Source organism: Amphiprion ocellaris, chromosome 18 (assembly GCF_022539595.1).
Source record: "Amphiprion ocellaris isolate individual 3 ecotype Okinawa chromosome 18, ASM2253959v1, whole genome shotgun sequence".
Taxonomy (NCBI): domain Eukaryota; kingdom Metazoa; phylum Chordata; class Actinopteri; family Pomacentridae; genus Amphiprion; species Amphiprion ocellaris.
This window is the reverse complement of record NC_072783.1, coordinates 6,159,910-6,172,656: the sequence shown is the minus strand read 5'-3', so window position 1 is coordinate 6,172,656 and position 12,747 is coordinate 6,159,910. Positions and strand designations below refer to the sequence as shown.

The 12,747-nt window shown below is 38.6% G+C and overlaps 1 protein-coding gene across 1 annotated transcript; it reads left to right on the top strand.

Annotated features, from left to right (window-relative positions):
- The first annotated feature begins 199 nt into the window (after window positions 1–199).
- Window positions 200–12,686, top strand: LOC111565207 (5-hydroxytryptamine receptor 3A-like). The gene is made up of 11 exons (XM_055004186.1): window positions 200–507; window positions 3,677–3,715; window positions 4,083–4,243; window positions 5,569–5,613; window positions 5,795–5,904; window positions 7,365–7,534; window positions 7,855–8,012; window positions 8,866–9,076; window positions 9,187–9,360; window positions 10,937–11,022; window positions 11,129–12,686. Exons 1-11 carry the CDS (start codon window positions 456–458, stop codon window positions 11,357–11,359), a joined length of 1,437 nt encoding a protein of 478 aa, XP_054860161.1. The 5' UTR covers window positions 200–455; the 3' UTR covers window positions 11,360–12,686.
- Window positions 12,687–12,747: the final 61 nt, after the last annotated feature.

Below are 12,747 nucleotides of genomic sequence, written 5' to 3'. Positions count from 1 at the left end.
TTTATGAGCATCAATTAATGCACAGTCAATTTCTGTGGCAAGAAGTGAAATATTCTCTGGAGAGGATAGAAAAGCTTTGCACTGTGATGAGACACACATGCAATCAGTTTCATATTTACTACACGTACGTCTAACTTGTAGTCGATTTATGTTTGACATGAAGTAATAATAAATTTATGATGCAGCTCTTATATTTAACCACTCTGCTTTCAAAGAACAAACAACAGCTACAACAGTGGAAGAGGGGAGTAAATAGCTTTTGGTTTGATAAGAGCTAATCGGCTCACAGATGGTTGTGTGGTGACTGTTCCTGCTTCGTGTCATGTGGGATTTTTGAAATTTATTTATTTATTTTTATATAAGGGGGAAAAGAGGTTGGTCATTACATTCGCCTTGCCCTCTTCCAGTGATATAAGTACAGCAGGAAACATCGAGACAGCACAGAGACGACAGAGATGCTCAAAGCCGTGATGCTTACCGGCTTATTCTTTCTGCTCTTCCTCACAGGTAAGTGGGAAAAAGTGGTATCAGAAAAGAAGTGTCAGAAATTCTTCTGTTCGGAATAAAAGCTAAACTTATTTAATTAACATTTTTTTTGTTGTATTAATTTAAATTTTGGGTTAAGATTGTGGAAAGCTCTGCAGATTGCCATAGTTGCTCTCTATGTTTCTGCCATTTGCTGTGTGTGCAAATTATATATTTATGTATTGCTTAAATACTGCATGCAATGTATGAATTAATACAAATACATCATGAATGCCTGTTGCTCACTGTGAAATAATAATGATGTGACTGTGCCTCTATGTGATTATCTGACATCATCAGTAGGGAATTGCTAATTCACTGTTACCTAAAGACCCCCTTCTGGTGAAAATCACATTTTTTTAAACCTGCTGACATGTCCATTAATGTTATTTTTTAAAATATATATATGCTTGAAGACAAATAGCGAGAGAAATAAGCAGTCAAAGCCATTGCTGTGCATTTCCACCTTAAAACTACAGTGTGCCGATGATGATCTCTAAAACACGGACTCAGATTTGAAGGGTTTTGTATGTAACAAACTGGAGGAATCAATCCTGTCAGCTTCCATGGTGGGACTTTCTGTGTTGTTATTGTTCGTCAGAATCAGTTTCCAGTTCAACCATGCATGGCTGAATTAGTAAAAAAAATTTAAACTTGTACAGTGGAGTAGTTTCACAGTGTTTGGGTAGAGCTGTAGGTGAGCTGATGTGCTCGAGCTGCCATGTGTGGCCAGGAGTGGGTGACATATGTAACCCTGACACAGAAAAATATATTTTAGGGATTTATTCGATGACCGGAATGGGACTGTAATACAAAATTGATATATTGCTAGTGTTGTATTGCTAGACCATTCTCTTATGCAGACACAGTGCTGTGCAGAATGGTCTGATTGCACTGTCTAATTATTCTGCTGCAGGGGAAAAGCTCTGGTGTGTTTGTATTTCTTTAAACCAGTCACAGTAATCCCAGGATGCAGTGATGATGTCCCCTCAAAATAGTGACAGGAGATTTGTTTTGTTATGCAGGAAGGCGACTGCTGTCATTACAGTGACTCATTTATCAAATTCACTCGCAAGGCTGCCTTACTGCACAATCGAAATTTTTGACAAAACTTGAAGTTTTCAGCGTGGTAGATTGCTGCCTGGAGGCTGTGGTCGATGTTCCGGATAGTGAAATGCGAGGCCAAAGACAGGCCTATACCTGCAATTCACAGTGAGTCAGACTACTAATTTTTGAGTAGTATTCCACCAAAAGTCACTCACGCCATCATTAAAATATATAATCCACTGAGAATAACTAGTAGGGCTGCTTTGCTGCACGATTCAAATCCTTGGCAACACTTGAAGTTTTCAGTGTGGTAGGTTGCTGTTTAGAGGTTGTGGTTGGTATTTCCTGCAGTGAAGTGGACTGTGAAAATGGTAATATGCAAAAAGTAGAAAGAGAGGAGAAAATCAGCTGACAGGAGTGGCCAGTGACTCACTTATCTGGAAAGCTCAGTGACTAGTACCCCTGACTTTGGCACAGGAGATTGGTGGTTCAAATCTCAGTCCAGTGAGGCCTTAGGCAGGGTCCTTAGTGCTGCCACTACCTCGTGTTGTATCTTCTCTCAGATGTATGTTGCTTTTGATAAAAGTGTCTGATTGCATTGTATTGTATAGTATGTACTGTATATCAGACCATCAGTTCATTGATGTTCCCCCTGATAATTCATCAATCATTGATACACCGCTTAATCCTCACTAGGGACATGGGGGGACTGGACTCGATCCCAGCTGACTTAGGGTGAAGGCAAGGGACACTCTGGACAGGACACTAGTCTATCACAGGGCTGCATATAGACATAAACAATCACACTTGCATTCACACCTACGGACAATTTTGAATTACCAATTAACCTCAGCTTGTTTTTGGAATCTGGGAGGAAGCCAGAGTACCTGGAGAAAACCCACACATGCACAGGGAGAACATGTAAACTCCATGCAGAAAGATCCCAGGAAGCTTTGACAAAACTAATTAGCCAACATGTTCAAGTAGTTCAACAGATAACACTGAAAGGAATGCTTATACTCTCTTAATGGCATCATCAATTTCTGAATTCTGTTCCTTCAGATGAAGCAGCTAAGGGGTAGTGACTGGTCTAATGGGGCTTCTGGTGTAGCACCTTGAGCCGTAGCCTTGCTTCTTGAATGGATAGGGTACTACCTGAGGTCGCTGGAGCCAGGACTTGCGCACCTGGGGTCGCTGAAAGACCTTGAGTTGCTGGGGAACCTTGGGGAACTGGGGAACCTTGGGGAACTGGGGAACCTTGGGGAACTGCAGCACATAAGGGTCCTTGGGGTCCTTGGGCACATGGGGGTACTGAGACGTGAAACAGCGTTCTTCTAGCTGCAAGGCAAAAGTGCTATCCACCAAGCCACTGTGGAACTTGTTTTGCTTCTCCCCCAATGCAATTTACTACAGAACACGGACAGATGTCAGTTGGAATTATATTTCTTAATACAACAACATTTTGAGTCCATATGAACATATCTTGGTCAAAAAAAAAAAAAATTCAAATATGTATCACCTAGTGAAACTGAAAAGATATATGTGAATATGCATAATCTTATCAACAATAATGATACTACAAAGCAAAAAAATCATCCAAAATTAAAATATGCATGTGTATATGCACAAAACACATAAAACATGATTTCTTGATTATGTAAATTAGCAGATTCTTCCTTTTTCTTGGTTCTCAGTGAAGCTTTCCTCCAATTCTTTAAAAAGAATATTGAAGTTTCATGTTAGAAAGACGCTTTACAAATATTTTAAAATATTAGAGTAGGAAGTGTTCTTGCAGAGCGTTTCAAATGAATGCTAATTTGGTGGTATATTAATTAATGTATCAAGTAACACTTTCTTTTATTGACTATAAAGTAAGCGAAATAGCCAAGTAGAACCACAGTCACTTGATTATTAGTTTACAGTGAGTAACAGAAATTCATGATACATTTTTGCACTAATTCATGTAATAACTCATCATTAATCTTGCTTATGTTTGTGATTTACACATTTATTATGAAGTGTTACCAATTTGTCTGCATGGTCTTTTTGATTCAGCAGTCTGCCTCCTGTCAAGGCTTTAACTGGTTATAAATTTGAATTTCAGGAGTAACAGAATCAAGAGAAGAACAGAAGCACATCAGTGGTAAAATATCCTATTACCTTCATCATGTCTTAATGTATTTGAGTCCAATTTAAATCTTAAAATGAAAACTGCACACTGTTAAAAGTCATAAATGGGCTAACAACCCTGTAGTCATGCCAACGCCCATCTCATAATGGCTTTCCTGTGACCACCATCACTGGATATTTGTGAGCTGTTGGTAAACACCAATAAACACCGACCACAGAAACTGATGTAATTTCTCATAAATTGAAGGAGCTCGTACAGTAACTGATGTGTAGATAAACACCATGATTCTAAAGGTCTAATCAAAGCATAATTTAGAGCTTCTTTGTGTTTTAAGAATCATTTCTGTACTGATGAATGTGTCTTGGTGTTTTTGCTGTAGATGAAGTATCCTCTGAGCAGAACTGCAGTTATCAGGCTGTTTTAAACCACTTAAAGATGACCAGAACCAATGAGCTGTACTCCATGACCCGACCTGTTAGAAACTACAGACGCCCTACACAAGTGTCTTTGGAAGTTCTGCTCTTTGCCATCCTAGATGTGGTAAGTTATTAAAGCTTCATTTGTCTGACAATTAAAAAATTTGGTTGTATTGCGTTTGTGGATTGAGTCTGTATGGAGATGAACAAAAAATTCTAGGTTATTGTAGAGATTGTTATCAGATACTGAGTGGCTCAAAACTATCTGCGGCATCAACATCACAGTAAAACCATTTGCAGTGAAAATTATGGTCAAGAAAGATCAATCTCTTTTAGATCAATGCATTCTTGCACAGGGAATCCTCTGTGATCCATCCCATAATATGCGCTCTGAGCTGCTATCGCCAGTTAGTGACCCTCCCAATTTTCACCCTCCCAATGGAAGTTTTCCCCTTTTATTGCTTCTCAGCATTGAATAATGGTCCATTTAATCTGGCTTTTTTTGACAAGAATTTACAAAATGGACTTTTTCATGTCAAAGTGAAAACAGATTTTTACAAAGTAATTTAAAAAAAAAGTAGTATTTAAAATATAAAACGTAAAATAAGTAATTACACAACTATTCAACACAAGTGCAGCCAATTGGTGCTAGAAGGAACTGACTACAGTAGGTTATGACTATAACCTGTATAACAAATATAGGTTGCTTACTGTGTATTTACAAACATTTATTAATATACCTGCTGCTGAAAACACAAGCTGCATTACTCCATTTGAGCCACTAGGTGGTAAAACACCTATGGAACAAGATGAACAGCCCTGATGAATCATAACTTGCTGGACTAGCAGTGCACAATGTGTAAGTTTGCAGAAAATGGTTGCTTGTGGCTGCTGGAAACCTCTTTAATAAAAGGAAATAGCTGATTTGATGAGACCACTGAGACTGAATTATATGCCAAAAATCCATCCAAAAGCTAGAATTGTTACTGACTAATTGTGTTAAATTTCCATTAACTGAAGGCAGAAGATGTGAGACATGTTTGTCATTGCTGATTAGCTGTAATACCTGGTTGCTCCAACAGGTGGAGTCTGTTACTATTTTACGGAAATCTGCTGCTTGTTTGGGTTTAACGCTGTAGCGACCCAACAAAGAAGTCCTTCAGTCTATGAGTGGTTCTGCCGTTTGCAAGTGGAGAGAATTGTGGTTGTTTGGATTAATCTAAAGACCTTTTTCATGTCCCTGCGTTATGTCTTTTCATGGTACCAGCCTAGAAGGACAGGCTGATCCGTTGAGTTATTATCCTAATTATCTTGTTTATTAAACTGCTTTTTATTACTTTGTGACTAAAAGATGATGATGATGAGTAAGATGATGATTGTTTACAACTCAAATAAACAAGTTATGCAAATCCAAGTAATTTTAAGTAATACTTTGATATTTCTTCACAGGTTGAGAAGGACCAGAAATTCATTCCTTTTGTTTGGACCGTGATGGTGAGTTCTGTCAATAGATGATGAAGACTAGCATTTTGGAGAAATCCCTCCTCTATCTCCATCGTAACATCGAATTTTTAAAATTTAAATAGCATTTTCCAGGAACCTTTTAAACATATGTCTCTTTATTTACCACCTTCCCTTTTATGTTCCTGTTGGTTACCTCTTGTGTTCTCTGCAGAGGTGGCACAATGAATACATTTCCTGGGACCGAAATCAGTTCTGTGGAATTGATAATGTTTCTCTCCCAGCTGAGACTCTGTGGAAACCAGATCTCACTATTGAGGAAATGTAAGTCTAATTGTATCTGCATGAGCACAGTCACGGCACACATATCTTTCTATCTTATGGATTCTAACATCAAAACATCTAGTAAGTGGGATGTTTCTTAAAACAACTCTTACAGACTAAATATCTGGTGTATCACTAGTCAAAGCTACTATCTTATTTATCTTATTTTTTTTGTACTGTAATTGACTATTAACCAATGTTTTTACTCTTTTATGTGGTTTGAGAGGGACAGATCTGCTCAGCTGATTTGTATTCAAGCTGCTTTGATGTTTATTTACATGAGAATTCATGTGAAATAGAGTCTGAACCATGAACAAAGATCACAGAAACTGATTGTATAGCATCTTAATAGACTACCATGTCATAATTACAAATACTGGACGCTACTTACCAACTGATACATGTGTCTGATAAGAATTTAGACACTAAAGGCTGCTGAAACCTGTCTGGACTGCTGAATGTTAATGCTCTTGTCCTGCTTTTGTCTTTGAATTTCTCGATTTCTGTATTTTTAGATTAGATCCAAAGTTAGGTATAAAAACATGGTTGCAATTACTGCTTATCAACATGGGTGTCACCAAAGAAAACAAAGCAGAGATCTTTGAAATTTCCATCTCAGTCATCTTCACTGCTGATATGTCCACCAAAATATACACAAAAAAGAACATCAACTCATTGTTTTTTTCACAACTTTTGTCCCGTAGACGGATTTAGTTTTGTGTTTTTACAGTGTGTAGATTTTAACATGAACTGTTAAAGTAAAATCATATATCATTGTCCATTTTGTACCAAAACAGCTGCACAAAAGTGTACAGAAGCACTGCTACTGAGTCAAAACCTTATGACCACTGACAGGTGAAGTGAATAACATTGGTCATCTTTTCATTGCATGCACTGTCATACAATGACAATAAAGACTTTGACAATCTTGTTATAATGCAATGTTCTGCTGGGAAACCTTGAGTCCTGACATGCATGTGGATGTTTGACAAGTACCACCTGCCTAAACATTGCCGGTCGAGCAACCCTCTAAGTCCCCACCCCCCATGGCAACATCAGTCCTTGATGCCAGTTTCCACCCTGAGCAGGACAATGCACCCCGACACACCACATAAACTGCTCAGGAGTGGTTCAGGGAACACGCCAGAGCTAAGTTGTTCACCTGGGTTCCACACTCCACAGATCCAAATCTTATTGTGCATCTGTGGGATATGCCGGGATAAGCCCAATCTAGGTAGGTCCCACCCAGCAACCCACAGGACTCACAGAGTTCACTGCCACCATCCCAGTTCCACAGGACACTCCCAGAGGTCCTGTTTCCATGTCCCACTGGGTCAGAGGAGTTTTAGCAGCATAAAGGGGACCAGCACAATATTAGGAAGGTGGTCATAAAGTTATATCTGATTGGTGTATGTAGCTCTGTCAGTCTTGAAGAACTATGTTTCTGTCTTTTCATACAGGATTGAGAGGGACAAAGCTCCTGCCACTCTGTACATCACTATGAACGATAAAGGTTATGTTGAATACCACAATGACCTGGTACTGGTGAGCACCTGCAGGATGCGCGTTTACAAATTCCCCTTCGACATTCAGAAATGCAACCTCTCCTTCAAATCTTTCTCATTCACCAGTAAGAGCATGTTGAATATTGTGTGCATGTATGAGGGGGGTCAGTTATGCTGTATAGTTTGTTGTTTGGCTGTCTGGTCCTGGCTGCATACTGGCAGACGTTTTCTACTGTAAAGATCCAGTTCAAGGCAACTTATTTCACAGGTAGAATTGATAGTCATGAATGATGCAAGTAAATTTAAGAAAATAAGCTCTGATTTTTAGGTCTTCAGATCAACTGTTTGTTTTAGTTTTTTTAAAATTATTTGATACTTGTCATTACCACTAGGTAACTGATAGAGTCACTTGTGTTATTGGTACTTTTTTTTATCTCCTACTTAGTCAAGGACATTCGCCTCCAGCCAAGTGACAACTCTTCAGAGGCCACAGAGTGGTCTCGTGAATTGATGAGGACTCAGTACGAGTGGCTCTTCATCAATTTGACAGTAATCGCCATCAACGGCACTAAACCACTTGACCAGGACGTCATCGTTTACACTGTATGTACACTATAAAACATAATAAAGGAACTCAATCGAATCAACTATTTTTTTTCTAGATTCCTGAAAGTAAATATATGCATTTTGTTGATTTCTAATAACCTAAACTTGAAATTGCCCACTTTTATTTTCAGAACTTAAAAACTAAGTTTCTTAAAACTTAGAGCATTTTGAATTAAAATGATGACTTGACTTAATAAAGAACTGAAGTCTCACTGAACTCATGACTTTAGATTTATAAGGAACATAATTAGCATACAAGCAGAATTTCCACGATTCATAGTTAGACAGTTAACACTCCCTAGAGACTCTTGTTTTCTTTTATGTAGTTTGAGAAAACAAACATGATGGAAGCCAGGGAGGAATTACAGTCGTAAACAAAAATTCACAAGCATTTGTAAAGGCAATCTGAAGTTTTCAGTGACTCCTTTAATTGCGTCTTTCATCATTATGAATCATGCATTTTGGTTCTTTCATTGACTTAGGTAGGTAATCCTCCTCCTTCATTGTTCCATTTACCTTGTGTAAAGCACCAGTTCCACTGTTGCCAAAACAGCCCCAAAGCATAATGTTGCCACCTCCATGCTTGATGGTAGGTTTGGTGTTCTTGGGGTTAAAGGCCTCACCTTCTCTCATCTCATTTATCCAAAAATATTTATGGTCGTTGTGACAAAATAGTTCAATTTATGTTTCACCCGACTACAGAACTGTACCCTCAAAGGCCTTTTCCATGTGATCAGCAGCAAACTTCAGTTGAGCCTTAAGGTGCTGTTTCTGGAAAAGGGCTTCGTTCTTGCATGGCAGTCTCTCAGCTCATGGTGATGTAACACATACCTTAAATCTATTTTCACAGATCACCATGCAGAGGAGGGCGGCCCTCTACATTGTCAACTTCTTGGTGCCTGTCCTCTTCTTCTTGTCTCTGGACTTGAGCTCCTTCCTGATTGCAGACAACGGCAATGAGAAGCTCAGCTTCAAGATCACTGTGCTGCTTGCCCTCACCGTGTTGCAACTTATCCTAAATGAAATACTGCCTGCATCGTCAAACAGGATCCCACTTATAGGTAATGAAGCTCAGCATCTTGCTTTTACTCACTGACTGACATACTGAGGCACAAACTCACTCAATGAGTAATTATTTGTCCACATCAGTAATGCTGCCTTTTTCTGTCAGTGATCTACTGCATCGGGATCTTTGGTCTGATGCTGCTTAGCCTCGTGGAGACTATTTTTGTGATGTATCTGATGGACAAAGATTCTGTATCCCAAGATGAGACAGACCAAGATGGAAGCCTAAGAGAGGACTATAACAAACACAGCAAAGTCCACTTCAGCAGCTGTCATGATGGTGAGGCTAGAGGCAATTTGCACCAGCGGTTTGTAAGTTCCAAATTAGACGACTTACAACAGCATTAGCTGCTTAAAACTTATCCGTACAATAACAAATTTTGAAAGAAATTGGGATTTTTAGAGTATCTTACACCCAACAGCACTATGCTTAATGTAGCAATAAACAAGTGGTTTGCTTTAACTTATCATTATGAAGTAAGTAAGTTAATGGTTATCGGTTAAATGATGAATTGTTAATAATTGAACTAATTAAAAATATATTAACCAATAAGACAGAAAATGAAGGACATGCATGTCAGAAGACATATTGTATAAAGTAGCTGTTGTACCTGGCATCAAGTAGAGCCTCTTCCTGTTGAAGAGGCGGTCCTTCAGACTACCAGCATTGTGGGAGTGAAGCTAATTATTGTCCACCATGAAAAAGTCTTCTGTGACGCTTAATGCCAACTGATTTTAGAGCTCTTCCTGTGGGCGAGTGGCCTAGTGGATGGCCATCTAAGTAACCAAAGTAGCTGTGTCATCTGACACAAACTGTCGGAACAGCTTGTGTCATGAGACCATATGCAAGGAATGAATCCATTGAGTTCATTTTGTTATTATGAAAGACTGATTGACAAGGCTGCTGATTACTGGTTACAAAATTTGCTCAAAATTTGCATCCCTACCACAAAGTGTTTGCTATTGAATATAGACACTATCTGTTTTTGAATTGGTTTCTGCTACGCCTCTCTGCACCCCTGCTAGAGTTGAAGAGGCAGTGCAAGAGATTTTGGATGGTTGGGTTGTGGACATGGTCTTAATTGTCCACACCTTTGAAGGTGTTGGATAAAAGGAATGCCATTCTTACTAAGGGAGTTCACTGTGGTCTCATGGCTACCTATATTTTTGCTCTTTATCCTAGACATTTTTCCTAAGGTACTTAATTATTGGATTAAAATTACTGTTTTTGTAAACTCTGGAGTTACATTTGCAGCAGGTGTGGAGACAATACAAGAGTCCCAAGGCATGCCTTTTGGCCACTTTTGGAAGGCATTAAGACAAATCAGGCCATGCAAAAACTCTGATGCCACTATAAGGCCAGTAACGGTGCAGAGGGACATAACACCACAATAAACTTCCTATTCACTGTGCAATACTGGCCGACATTGTGTTCAAAATCTTGATTTAGTCTTGATTTACAATTAAAAGAACAAATGTAGTAAAAGTGGAAATGGTTTCTTGCAGAAGCAAAAACATTGCTGAGGTTCGTATTTCAAACTAGGATTCTTTAACTACACTAAAGGACAAAACAAGCCTGTTGAAGCAGCACTTGTTTAAGCTGATGAGTAAAGAGGTATTAATTATGGACCATCACCGAATCTGACCTGACGCTTGATCAAAAAAGCTTTTTTACTGAAATTGAGAGGAATTTAATAACAAATTGCCATATAAATAAGCATACTAAATTGCCAAATGGCATTGTTCAGGGGGATTTATGAAGGACACAACTGGTTCTCTGATTCTTTTACTTTCTCGTGGTTATATCTTAATTTAATGCATAATTGTCAATTGTATATTAAAACCTGTCCTTCCAGAGTTGCAAAAATGGACTCGGGCTACATTTGTCTACACGGTGTCTGCTGGAGAAACGCCACCTGAGCAGCTGCCTGTAGTCAAACAGGTTAGCATGAGGTTGCATTTTAATTCTCATCTCAGCAGAGACATAATCCTGAAACACAAACAACAGTATAAACCTTACAACCCATTCTACTAAATGCCTTTTGCAGGACAATGGATGCAAATTGACAGAAGAGTACCAGGCCTTGGAGAGGCTTTCAGATGCCCTGAAGGAGATGGAAAAAACATTATCTCTGCTTCTTCACAACAGGAAAGACGAGGAGAAGCCTGGTTACTGGACCAGAGTGGCTAAAAGAGTCAACAGAGTTTTCTTGATTTTCTATGTCACAATGGTCAGTGTGTTTTTAGCTTGTATCTTCATAAACTGGAGCATTCCATAGAGATGGTCATTTCTGCAGAATGAAAACATGATTCACGTTACTTTTTAAATCCAAGTTTCCTACTCACAGTGGAGTCCTTGAGAGGATGTATCGCATCTCTTACTACCCCTCTGCATTCTTAAATCTACAGACACAGAACAGCATGAGGTGGGGCTGAATGTTGTGATTGGTAAAGTTACAGGTATAAAAGTGGAGTTTGTGGTCTGTCTGAACTGCATGTCTGTTTCCGTTTTTTTCTTTTTCTTTACTCTGTAATTGTACTGTAAGAAAATGTTGGTTGAGTTGCAGCAGAAATGTTTGAAGAGCACAGACATCACAGCATCAGACAAGGCTAAAGAACTAAACCTAGTTTTTGCACTTTTTGCTGAAATTTGTTGAAACAGAACATCACAGGATACAGTGCTTGGACAAATGACTAGTGTAAACAGCAGCTTCATACATTTGTAGTCGACACAGTCTGATTAAAAGAATCTACAATAGTTTGTGCTGCTGGGTTTGAAAGTTATGTCACCTCGACATACTCAGATATGGACCTCTAAATATATTCAGCATTTAGAATTTTCCAGTATTGGGTGACTTTTCAGGCCATAAGGAAGCAGGACAGCTAGTTATCCTTGCAAAAATTTTAAACTGTGGGCTGCATTAAGCCTATAATGCCAACTTTAAAGTATATATATCTGTCTATTTCCTGGAGACAATAAGCACCAGTGTATACCCAGTAAATATTGAACTTGTTAAGTCTTGAGTCTCTCCAATCAAACTATCCTCAGTAACTTTCATAAACAGCTGCTCCTAACTTCTTGTTCTGATGGATCTTTGTTTATGACTTGTGCACTTCACTGTGGTTTTAATTCTCACATCTACTGGAAGATGCCGCTGTGCATTTATGAAGGCATTGTTTTACCACATCCTAGCATTAGCAAAGCCTTTGTGGAAACGTATTCCATGCTGTCCAGATACATATAGGAAGTATACTGCAATGACTGAAGGGCTGCTGTTTGTTTTATGCAGTGTTGCATCTGAACATATAAATGGGATGAATGCTAGTCTTCATAGAATTCTAATACGCCAGTTTGATTTCTTATAATGGATTTAAATATACTTACATTGTGAAACCAATATTTATGTATCACATGAGCTTTAACAGATTGTGTAGATTCTTGTTGGAAACTTGCCTTGTTAGGTTGCGTTTTCTTCCTACTTGTGTTCATTCAAAGAGTTCTATGATCTGTTGTATGTATTGGCTTTGAAAGCATGAATCTGACTCAATCAACAGCAAGAAATGTCTTTTCTTCCAACAACAATGCATAAAAACATGTTTAATTCATCACGACATCTTGGCTGCATAACTGAATTTCTTCTATGTTTTTACGTTCATTAGGTGGAAT

Coding starts and splice junctions, on each gene's coding strand:
- LOC111565207 (XM_055004186.1), top strand. CDS start 456: ATGCTCAAAGCCGTGATGCTTACCGGCTTATTCTTTCTGCTCTTCCTC. Junction 5,905..7,364: donor GATCTCACTATTGAGGAAAT/GTAAGTCTAATT, acceptor CTTTTCATACAG/GATTGAGAGGGACAAAGCTC. Junction 7,535..7,854: donor CAAATCTTTCTCATTCACCA/GTAAGAGCATGT, acceptor TCTCCTACTTAG/TCAAGGACATTCGCCTCCAG.